The 12,892-nt window shown below is 32.0% G+C and overlaps 1 protein-coding gene across 7 annotated transcripts in view; it reads right to left on the bottom strand.

Annotated features, from left to right (window-relative positions):
- Fife (regulating synaptic membrane exocytosis protein fife) overlaps positions 1 to 12,892 on the bottom strand; it is a 172,326-nt gene that overhangs the window by 86,218 nt on the left and 73,216 nt on the right. For all 7 annotated transcript variants that reach the window (XR_014426318.1, XR_014426319.1, XM_083048651.1 and 4 more), the window contains exons 4-6: positions 8,081 to 8,159; positions 5,549 to 5,708; positions 2,434 to 2,685 (exon numbers count right to left, since the gene is read on the bottom strand). Coding sequence is in view for 5 of the 7 variants with exons in the window: in XM_083048651.1 (XP_082904777.1) it covers positions 2,434 to 2,685; positions 5,549 to 5,708; positions 8,081 to 8,159 (491 nt within the window). In the remaining 2 variants the exon portion in view is untranslated. The remainder of the gene's footprint in view (positions 1 to 2,433; positions 2,686 to 5,548; positions 5,709 to 8,080; positions 8,160 to 12,892) is intronic.

Here is a 12,892-nt window from a genome sequence, read left to right as displayed (position 1 = left end):
AAATACGGATAATAGTAGATTGATTTTATTAGTAAAAAAATATTTCAGCAAGAAGAGAATTATTTTGAAAAAACAATCGGTTATCAAAAATACGCGAGGCCACGTGTTGCATTGAAAAATTTCGAAAATATTCTATATCCCCATAGACGAATAATACAAAAATAAAAATTGAAACATGTGTGCAAAAATAGAAACGTAGATTTTAATGTTAACCTGGCGCGCAAGAAGCGCGATCTTTTGTAAAAGCTTCGAGCTTTTCAGTTTTCCGCGTAATGAGCAATTTCATCTGATATACAACCTCGTAAAAATTTTCAACTTCGCAGTTTTTAATCTTATTCCTACCGATATGCAGAAGCACGTTCTCTTTTATTTCAATTTCACGCAATTTTCCTTTGTTTCCGTCCGTGCAAGCGTGAATCCGGTTTATTCTGCCAAGAACGTTGTTGTCGATAAATTTTACCGGTACCACGAAATTGTCGATTCGCAACAAGTTGTAAGTTTCAGCCTTGGAGCTGCATGATAGTCAATAACCGAAGCTCCGCTAAATTCAAGGATAGCGACTCCACGTAAATGTCACATCAAGCAATTTGCAGAACGCGGAATCATGTAACGTAACGTAGAATGAATTTTGTTAAGCAAAATGTCAGGCAGCGTTATCTAGTATTTTTATCTCTTACAACATGTTACAAAATTTGCTACAGTTATATTTATAATTTATATAATCGCAATTATTTAATATTTTTTTTATCACGGATTTTTTTTTATATGGATTTGAAAGTAAAATGATAATGGTTCTTCTTCGAGTCTATTTTAAAAAAGTAAAACGCATATTTGATTTTTATTACAATGCATTTCCATCCGAGTTCCATGAAATTCGCATTTACGATCGTCACGCGGTAATTGCATACCCGATAATTGTCTGGTCTGAGTGAGTGTCGGGTCATGAGAAGTCTGGTTTCACACACATACATATATTCGTTTCCGACGTGTGCGTGTTTGCGGGCACTCAGTTTGCGGGACAAGTATACACGATCTGCGCGCAATGAGATCTCGTCGAGTAGTCGAACTCCGTGTCGAGTCCGACATCGACGAAAGCGCGTCTCGTTAAAGTCGCGCGTGATAAAGTCGATTTGATCGTTCGAACAACTTATAATTCATAAATTGTCGTATATTATCTTAGCATAACGATAAAAATAAGGCATGGCATAAATAATTCATAATAATTCTGCATTTTGTTATGCAATTTTATTTTCCGAGAGCGACTTTATATTCCAAATTTCAGAAAAGCATTCTTAAGTATTAAAAAATTTTTCAAAATAGTGTACAAAGTATTTAACTTTTTTTTATTAAGTATATACGCTTTAAAATATTTAATTTTTAAAATATAATTTTTTAAAAATGTATTTTAAAAAGAGAGCAAAACTAAAAATTAAATGGAAAATGCGTTTAATGTATTAATAGAAAAATTAATGTGATTGATATAAATAGCGATATTTTTCTGCCCAATTTTTATTTAAAATAATATGGAAGGGGGGGAGGGGTTGAAATATAATTAAATTCGAATTATTGCATAATCAATAATTGAAAATGCGAAGGAAAGAAAAAAACTGAAAGAACCGTACTTTATATAATTCTATTGTCACCGATGTCACAATCGAATAAAATAATTCGAGATATCCCTCGTTGGGCGATCTGCACTTTGTTGCATGATGCAGTGGCGTGCAAGAATCTCAATGAGTAGTATAAAGTATGCATTTGAGATAATAGCAAAGTGTGATTTATAAAGCATTTAAGCGAACACTCAAAGCATGTTACACAGTAACTCGTTTCGCAGCGGTATTTTAGCAACTCTAATTTCAATCGTGATCGCACGAACATTTTCGCGTTTACAGGGATGCTGAATTATGCATCTCATGGGAAAGGAAATTTCGTGCGATGATAAATCGTGAGTAACACAGAAAGCCAGTCAAACGATATATCGCGCATGTAAAGCGTGGCTTTTCTCTCAATTTTAAAAATTTGAAAATATTCTGAACTCTTCATCGCACAAAAACAAAGTCGTGTTAAATATATTAATTTTTTGAAATAAAAAAAAACATTTAAATATTAAAATGTAGATTAATAATATTAAAATTTTATAGATTAGTATAGTAAAATAAGTAAACTTTGACCATTAAAGTGCAATAAAATGTGATAGTTCTATCGCCGAGATTTCATTTATTATAAAACGCGTCCTTTATATATATTATCTAATTAATATATCATCGAAACCGTGTGCTATCTCTAGAACAATTACTCTCGCATTATTAGATTAATCGATCAGAAAAATTAGGATCACTGAGATAGTTATGCTACTTGCGTCATCCAATTCTCGTTTAATCGTTCAAATCAGAAAAGCACAGATCTCTCGCCGCGAATCAAATTTTCGCTTACCTTTTCCAATTCCTTGAGACTTGCCGGCGAAACATCGGAATGCCTTCGGATTTCCGGGCTTCGCGGCGGAGCCAATCCGCTTCCGAGTGCACCTATTTGACTTCCGGTGGGTCCAAGCCGGGCGTCGCTGTGCCTCCTCTGGAGAGCCTCTAAGATCGGCACATCTAGCAGCGAATCCGTAGATTCCTGTGTCACTATCGGCTGGTCCCTCGAGGCGATCTTTCGGCGGCAAACGCTACATCGCCAGGAAGACTGTAACATTTCCCGAAGAAAAAGCATTTTCACTCATCGATGCACATAGATATTTATATACTTAGCGAAAAGCTTGCGTTTGATACTGACATATAATTATTCTTTGCTCTTTTTATGTTTGATTTCGATACAGATGGAACTGTCAGTTTAATTGATTCTTTGTTATTTATCAATATAAAGACGCGCGTAGATGGATTTCATAGCATTTTTTTAATTACAAGCCGAATTAATGATGGATCCAATTAAAATATGAAAAGCATAATGAACGAAATAAAATACAAATGTTTTATTTGAACTAATCGATACTAAAAAGAAAATTATTTTTTTATTCGCAGTTTTTAAAAAATATTTTGTTAGAAATCTATAGAGACCTCACACACACATATAACACATATAAACTTTTCCGTTTATCTAAACTTATTTTTACTTTTTAAACACCAATATATTACGAATACAAAAGAAATACAAAAAAGAATTATAAAAACTGATTTAATTTTAAGTTTCTTATTATAAATGTTGCGATCCTCTTTTTAAATAAAAACTTGCAATGTTTGCATAATCGGATTTTATACGACCTGCTTTTTATAATACATATTTATAATAGTGAAATTCATGTGCGCTTTATAAAAACAAAATTATTCTTTTTTTCTGCGTGCTAGGAGCTTGAAAAATAGCGAATGGCGAGGATAAATGCAAATCTTGAAATTTATTAAGGGCACACGTTTCCATCATATTCACATACGACGACTTTTCTCGCAATTCTATAGCGCAACGTTCCGTTTTATCAAATATATAGAAGAATATATATTTCATATATATGTATATATATATATATATATATATATATATATATATTTCAACGAATTTAGGTTAGAGCGTATGTAGATATATCGCATGTATTAGGAATGAATAGAGACACGGGATGAATAGACTCTTGGAATGATTACACACATTCTCGCAAATTTGGGTTGCCCGCAGGAATTTCATGCAAGGGCATACCACACGTTGTAATTCGTTGTAATAAACGCGAGATTAAATATCGTGCGATCGGTCGCGCGCATTTATCGAATTTATCAATTACGTGTGTAATTAGAATTAATGCGCGATCAACACCGCGTGCGCGAACATATATGTACCTATTGTATAATCGCGTGACAGATTTCACAAGTGCTCTTCGATATACAAATAATGATAAATATTAAAATAAAATTTTTTTATTCTTATTAACTCGGCGAACAAAGGGGAACAAATAATATCGCGGTGTTCCCCAATTAATTTATGGCGCGATTAAACGAAAACGTATAAAACGCGAATAAATTTTTTTCGTTAAACTTTCGCGCGTTTCTGATAATTTAGCGCGATAATTTAGTTGTCAATTTTGGTTTCTTTTTGCTTCTCGACATTTGTAGATTAAATTTTTTATTGATGAAAAGGAGCTTTATTTTTTCAGTGGTTTTGGAAAAAATTCTAAATAATCGAAAATTGAGAATCTTATTATTAGTAATTTTGTATTGTAATTTCCTAAAATTAATTGAAATGGTAGACAGAAAGTACATTCCACTTGACGCTATTTTCGTTTTAAAGTGTAAAATTTTTCAACCTGATCCATCCACCAGCGCTTCAAAATGAAAATAGCGTCAAACGAAGTGTATACTCTCAGATAATAATGAAATTCAACAATAGAGACGGTGGGAAAATTAGCAAGCAATGGAGGTGGACGTGATTTACACAAGGTGGTGTTAGGCCCGGTATTAGGAAACTTTCGTTCGCTCCGTATCACCGTGAGTTTCCGGCTTTTCTTGTCACTATCGCGCGATAATTAACTTTCCCTTTCGTGTTTCGTGCTTCGATGAATACGCAAGTAGTAGGATTTTCGTTTCTAATACATTTATATGGAAACTTCTTTATAAATCAAATCGCACATTTAAAATGTATTTGCTATTCTTATATTGTTTTTTCTAATTTGCATATGATATAATTATGAAAAATGCATGCGTGTTTACGCGTATATACCGGGTGTCCCATTTTAAAGGACCCACTCAAATATCTCAGAAACATTGCGTTAAATAAAAAAATGTTTCCTACAAAAGTTGTAGGGTTTCGAGGGGGACATAACATAGTAATATTCATATGACCTTGGGCGGCGTCTCCAAGGTCAAGTGAAGGTGAGCATAAATTTTTTAAATGGAAACCCATATTTTTTATTATAACATCTTTTTCTACTAATTAATTTGAACAACTTTTATCTGAAGCATTTTTTTATTTTCTTCAAAATTCATTCTCACCTTCACTTAAGGTTAACCTTCACTAACCTTGGAGACGCCGCCCAAGGTCAAATGAATATTACTATGTTATGTCCCCCTCGAAACCCTACAACTTTTGTAGGAAAAATTTTTCGATTTAACGCAGTGTTTCTGACAATGAGATATTTGAGTGGGTCCTTTAAAATGGGACACCTGGTTTATATATTCGTTTCGTGTTTAGATACGCTTCTCACGCGATTTTATAATTACATATATAAAATATAATCGCGTGCAGAAGATACGAAGTGCTCTTCGATATACAAATATGACACATATTAAATTAAAAAATTATTCTTATTAATAAGCATAACAACGCATAAATGGAGAGAATATATATTAAATACTAGTGAAATATGCCATGGTTATTAATTATAATGTTATTTTCAAAATTAAATTTTCACATTTAATTCGGCCCTTTATCGTCCCTTTGTGTTTTTCGTCCGTTTAATCTAGAAATCTATTTGAGCCCAGACACCATCCAATCTCGTGTTACGGCAATATTTACCGGCAGAAAACAATGAACAAGCAGGTTAATTAGAAATAGAGGCGCACAAACTCACTGGATCGTCAGAATTTGTTGTCGTTGAATACGAGGCGCAGTCCTCGCAGACCTTGTGTTGACACTCGCAACAAGTTCGCGAGACTTCCTCGGGACCGAACGACTTCCGGCACACCCTGCAGTCGTCCCCGCTACTTGTCTTGCCGCTCGCTTCCGACTTTCTGGAAGATCGGATAAACTTTCTTAAAGCGCGAGCTCTTATTCACGATTCTTTCTCGAAAAATATATACTCCATTAGCAACATTATATTGTCGAATATTCTGTTATCAATGAGATACATAAATCACTATAATACATATAAATAAAGACTAAATAAATATATAAATAAATATAAATATATAAATTAACTATAATCTATTTATAATACGTAAAGTACATACTTTTATAGCAACAAGTAGAGAAAGAATTATTTTTATGATAGATACATGTAAAAGAAATATCGAACTTAATTAAATGTAATTTAATTTATTTTGACATGTTTCTGTATATTGCCGTATGTACATACAAAGAAAACATCTACCATTGAATCATAATATTAACAAATTATATAAAAATAAGATTGATCGCCGATTCTTACAACTGCTTGCAATTGTACTGCAAAACATCATGTTTCAGAAGTATTATATCACGAAAGATTACACGAAAAGATTACACATTAATAATTTTTTTCTATAACGCGCGCATTTTATTTATTTATTTTTCAATTAAATGTCTTGCATATTTTCCACGATCGCGAAAACAATTTTAACACTAACATCCGCTATTGTTGAAAGATTGTTAGTTGAATCCAACGCAATCATGTTCGTTCGCAGAACAATACGATCAATACTTTATTTGAACAAGCGCGAGTTACTTAGCTGACCGACGATGAATCAATCCACGGTCCTTAATGGACGCGTCGTATTAAATATCGCTCGGTTGGGTATACGAGCCTGGCAAACGACAGAAATAGAGATCTGTCGCGCTTGTTTAAACTGACAGTGAACTTCAGGGATCGTCTTCTACATGGATAACATTTGTCACTCTATGACTCATTTGCACACATGTGTACTCCAGCGAATAAATCTTCATTCGCACGAGATAAATGTAGCTCGCGGATTAATCGCGATGGATTATTATCAAGCCAGCAAAATGTTTTGAAATAGATCAGATACTACATCTGATAAAATAATGAATTAAGCTTCACTGTGTGAACGCTGAAATTGTTTGAGTGACATTTATTAAAGAGCGTGCTGTCACTAATACAATAAAGTATGAATGTCACGTGGTTGCGTAGCTATTGATGAAAGAGATATTAACATAATTTAATGTAAATCTCTAATATATTGGAAGAACTCGAAATTTTGAAAATAACTTTAAATAATAATTATTTTAGAATGTGTAAAATATGCACTTAATATATATAATGATTAATCTTTTAGAAATAATAAGAAGTTAAAGTATTTTTTAAAGTTACGATTTTTATATCTTCATCATAAATATATTTCATAATATTTATTATTTGAAATATTCAAAACATAGTCTTAGATATATGCACTTACATTTGGTTTGCATAAATTAAAAAATTTCTTTCTTCGAATTTTCAGACAATTTTTAGTGTAAAGTCACCATTTTTCGTACTATCACAAATGACTTTTGTTAAGGATTAATTGCTTTCAAATATACCAATTTGAATGAAAATAGAGTGTAATTTGGCCAGATGCCCTTTGGGAGCGCAACACTTCCACGTGAAAAAATACAATACCGTATTTTTATTGTTACACCATTCCGGAAACGGATGTTTTTTTCTTTCTCGTTATTTGCAAGATTGTATACTCGCAATAAATTAATATTTCTATATTTTGCATCGATTCCCGTGATATGCTCCAATGCAAAAGTGATTAAATTCGATTACGTGATACTTGAATTACGATACTTTTAATGCGAAGTTTATAATCTAGAAAATAAAACCTGCATTAAGCCACATTTTTACTTATTTGTATATTGTATTATTTATTTCTACTATTAATTTTTATTTATTTTATTTATTATTTAATATTTTAAATTGTATTTATAATCTGCTGAAATATAATATTCAAAAGCATGATATACATGCTCGGTGATATGATGATATTGTTGCTAATGTAAAGTACGTACTCGAAAAATTAATCAACTTGAAATTAAACGGAAACAAATATATTTTATATATTAACACAATTGCAATAAATTAAATTACGCGTAAACTGTTGTTTCTCTCTGCAAAAAATATATAGAAATATAATATTATGATATTATATATATTTTAAAATTAATAATTTCATATTAATAATTAATATATGGATCATGATATTTATATAATATTATAATAAAATTGGAAATATGCAGGACTTTTAATAAGAAGAATAATATCAATATTATATCCTAATGAAGAAGATAATAATTCTTGAGCATGATACAGCTTTGAAACACGATGTTTTTTCAATACATGTAATAAGTAACACTAAAATGTACAAGGTAAACATTTTATATAGGTTGCACTTTGGCATGAACTTACGATTTTAGAGATTCAATCGTGGAGGATTCCTCTTTGGGCTGAATATCCTCCACCGGGGTGACCTTCGCCGGCTTCGCGACTGAAAAGAGAAAAAGGGGGATCTTCTTTATACCGTTATACTTTACTGCGACAGAGTCCTATCCGCGGGCTAGGCTTACAAGACTTATATCCTCCGGGATCCTCCGCAATTGGCGAATCGATCGCTTTTTCCGCCCTTCTATCGCCTCTACAGAGTCTTTAAAGTTCCATTTGGATCCTTAAGGATCTCTCCATAAGAGGGCTCGTTAAGTATTCAGTCTCCTCCTTCCTTCCAGCTAAGGAAAGAGCCACGCGGCGATTTTATCTCGCGCGATTTACCGAAGGCTTCCCTAATCGAGCGACGGCGTTATCGCGAATCCCCGTCGGAAAAAGGCTCCGCGATTTTGAGGGTCGGCTATTATCCTCGACAGGAATGAATTCTCGATATATCCTGTCAAATATTTCGTTCCCTCTCTAACAAAAAAAAAGCAGTTTCGTAAGAAACGATAGAGATTGTAATCGAATTGCCGCTTAATTTCATTCACATTGTAGAGGAACAGACTGTTGCATTCCTTTCTTACTGCTGACGTCGCTTTGAATTAGTAAATGGCGCTGTGGAAATGTTTCCTCAAAGATGTTCTTACCAGTCGTGCAAAAAGTATTTCTCAGCACCAATGATATTCGCATCGTATGACCAAGTAGAGTGCTTCTTTGCAGCTCCTCAATTAACCCAAATACTCTCGCGAGTAAACGGATGATCCATGATTTTTTTTTCTGTCACGAGTAACGTCGCGACATGAATTAACGGTATGAAAAAGATTACTGTACTGTGGGTTCAAAGAAAGAAATGAATCCTCTTTCTGTGCGCGTTTTTTCTTTGTGAAATATTTCTCTCTATTTAAGGAAATTTTTTAAAGAATGTAGAACTCTTGAAAATTCGTATTTTTTAAAATATTTATTTTATTCAAAAAATGATTTATATAAAAATTTTAAAGAAAGTTTATTCGAATATTTACAACGAGTTTTAGTATTTATGTAATACTTGCTCTGTTTCTCCAAATTAAATTTCTTTGCGCAGAGATGGAGGACAAAGTTCCGGAAGTAAATACATTACGAGATTTGTAAGGAGACTGTCGCACAATAAGACAATTTCTATTAACTTAAACTTTATAATTTTAATGATTTAAATACAAGTATCTTTTTTATATCGAATAATTCGCCTTGAGATTTTTAAAATCTGAGAAAAGTTATTCTTCGAAAACTATAGATAACGATGTGGTAGGAAGATAAAGAAGGGGCGCTCTATAATTAACGCGATTAATTATACTCGCTGAACCGATGCCCAACAACGCGACCTTTTTTTACGAGATAAACTTACGCAAAATTTTCTGGAAAATAAAAATGAAGAGAGATTGCACGCCCGCGGCGATGCAAAATCCGGAAAAATCAAAATCAGATCGCATCAGAGATTAGATCGCGAGCGCGCGAACGCATGTGGCCTGGATTAGGTCGTCCGTGGATCCAATTAAACTACTAGAAAAACCGGCCAGATGCCTGTGATTCGCCGCATATCACCTTTCTCACCGCGGAAATTAACCGTCAGATCGAATCTTACGTGAGTTATGACTTGATCTGGAAAATGTGCCGTACATAAAGTGCCGCTTCGCAGTTAAATGCTCAGTTAATTCCGCTCGTTTCCGCATTCGAGCCGAAAAAATAGAACTCACACTTTTTTTTTTCTTTGATTATATACGAATATTATATATTATAAATATAGGTTTATTATTTATTAAAATATTTAAAATGATTATTTTATATATTTTATATTATAATAAATAAACATTAAGAATTACTATTAAGGCTCTTTCCGTATTAAATACAAATATATAAGTGATAGGCCTTTTTTTAATTTTTTTAAGTTTTTTTTTTATTATTATTTTTAATAGCCGCGTTCGGCTCTTAAAAAAAGGCCTATCACTTATATATTTGTATATAATAAATAAAACAATTTTTTTTAAATAACAGCGTGTTACACTATTGAAAATATAAATCGCATAGATAGACATAATGATGTTTCAATGTTGATGCCATTATTTATACACGTATAGTGTGTGTTCTATTTACAGCATATTTATTTAACCACATTTTTATATAAAAAGATCGAGATTAATTTTTCATAAGTAAAAATTTTATGTAAAATACACCGGTAATTGATATTAAATACAATGTTAGTTGAATTTTCAAGTAAAACTTCTTTTTCAATAAAATTCTCTGCAGATTAATCCTAAACCACAATTTTTGTTATACTTTGTCACAATTATCCTCATATAAATACTCCTCGGAAGCTTAATTAGCGAAATAATTAATATTTAATGTTCAATTGAAATTTAAATGAATATTTAAATGATGCATATGTTTGATATTTAACTTTTAATATTGAATATCTTTATAATTAAATTACCCTGGAAATTAGCATTAAAGCAAAAATTTTGATGTTATGAAGATTATTTTGCAACAAACATGAATAACAATCTGGTCGCTCAGTTTTATTAATGAAATTAATTCTTTTCTCGCGCTAACATTCTGTCGTAGTGTTTTTGCAGAGACACTACGGAAATCGCGTTTATGTTTCTATCGACATTAACAAAGCGGATTACCGGCCTAGTCGAGTACAATAAAAGAAATCTTTGAACGACGTGCGAGAAATGTCAGGATTTTTCTCCTTACAACGGTTATTTCGTTATCATTGAGATTCGCCTGATCATGTGAGAATTCCGATTATCCGCTGTGCTTCGACACAAGACAAATCTAATTAATCGAAAAATTCTCGAGAAAGAAATTGTCATCGCAACTTATCTACTCTTATTTTAATCTAAATTCAAGAATTTTAGCTAAGATACAAATATATAAAAAGAATATAAAAAGAAGAGCTGACATTTCACGAGTCTACTTTTTTTATTTAGATAACTATTCAGTTGAGTTGAGATGAAAGGAGCTTTCGATGTTCACTTTAATAAAACTAGACAACACAAGCGCGCGCTATTTTATTCAAAGATTTTATTTAATTTTATTTAATTTTATTTTAAACAACTGTCAAAACTGTTAACCTTCGCGATGATAGCCACTCGATTAATATTTTTTCACAGAAATCAGTTAATTAAAGCGTTAATTTGCTAAATAAATTTTAAAATAATAATATGGTAAAAAATTAAAATAGTTATATGTTGTAAATAATATGTTATAATATCTTATTCTCAATTAATATTTTTTGACAGAAATCAGCTGATAACTGTCAAAAATATTAATCGTGTTAAAAGTATTATAACATATTATTTAAAACATTATTTTAATTTTTATAACATATTATTTTAAAAATTAATTAGCAAATTAACGCTTTAATCAGCTGATTTTTACCAAAAAATATTAATAAAGCGAAAATTTGCTAATTAAATATTCTAGCTTATATATTTATATTTATATTGTGTATATTATAATTTGCTAATTAAATTTTAAAATAATAATATGGTAAAAGTTATAAAATAGTAATATGTTGTAAATAATATGTTATAATACCTTATTCTCGATTAATATTTTTTTTTTCTAAAGCTATATCTTTTCGAACGAATCTGCTTCGAGTTTTAATTAATTATTAATAGTAAGTGATGTATATAGTATCGCGCGGTCGCGCGCGCGCTATTAGAGTGAAGTTGCCGATGTTTGCAGCCTCGGCCATTACCGAAACGCCGCGAGTATCAGGCAGTTGGAGCTGCGTCCCGTTGTGATTAATTAGTAAGCATAATCGTTAGAAACGATTTCTAACCTTTGTATTGTAATATTTATCAATCGCATATCATAATTTCAACGTTAATATGTAGTGGTAATTGTTCGAAACGCATATTTCGCGAAAAATTCGATGCAAAATCTCTTGCCAACCTAACCCAACTTAATCTGTTGTCGCGCGCGCGAATGTGTTGCGATCCGCGGATATATCTATCGTTAATTCTAGCTTACATATTTATATTGTGTATGTTGTAATGCGAAATAATAAGATTATTCTAATATATGTATGTATTTTATTTGTTACAGGTAGCATTGCGATACACAGTGCGATTCACGCGTCGTGTCGGGAGTGCCGTGTAAAGTATCGGTGAGTGAGAAATTGTCTATTTTATAATATTTCTATAGCGGTAATGGGGATATATATCAAGCAGGTTTATTATTTCTTCGAAATCGGCGCAGTTGTATTTAATGCACACTTTCTCTACCTATATAATATAAACTGACTTATGAAACATGTGTGCTATTAAATAATGTGTTTCAATATCTCGAGAACTTTCATTTCCGGAAAACAAAGTATATGTAAGATCAATATTTCCACGAATTTATCGACAACGTGTTATAGTATATACTATATAATATATAAACTTCTCCAAGAAAAAAAGTGCTCTCTAGATTTACTACGTATTTAATAATTTGAGCTTGACGAGTTCTCGGCGCGTTGCTCGTCATGAGTTATCGCTCTTTTAGGGCTTTCAAATAGCCATGGAAAAGACAAGAAGATTTCCATTCTCCGAATGGAAAGTTCAATAGTCTCTTCGAATTTCCAGCATAACCAACACGAATTTCCTCTCAACTTTGAATCTTCGGAAGATGGTCTGTTACAAACACGCGAGATTTAACTTTCTGAGACTTGTATAACGAGAGGTTGATCTCTTGCAAAGTAACTTGCATTATCATTTCATATCGGTATATCTACCTGACTCAGAAGAGAATATATTCGAAATAAATTTATCG

The sequence above is a fragment of the Prenolepis imparis genome, unplaced genomic scaffold (genome assembly GCF_030444845.1).
Source record: "Prenolepis imparis isolate NDT839.2.m4 unplaced genomic scaffold, iyPreImpa1.0 SCAF_10, whole genome shotgun sequence".
NCBI classification, from domain to species: Eukaryota; Metazoa; Arthropoda; class Insecta; order Hymenoptera; family Formicidae; genus Prenolepis; species Prenolepis imparis.
Note: the sequence above shows the minus strand (reverse complement) of the source record. Positions and strands in the feature narration are given on the sequence as shown.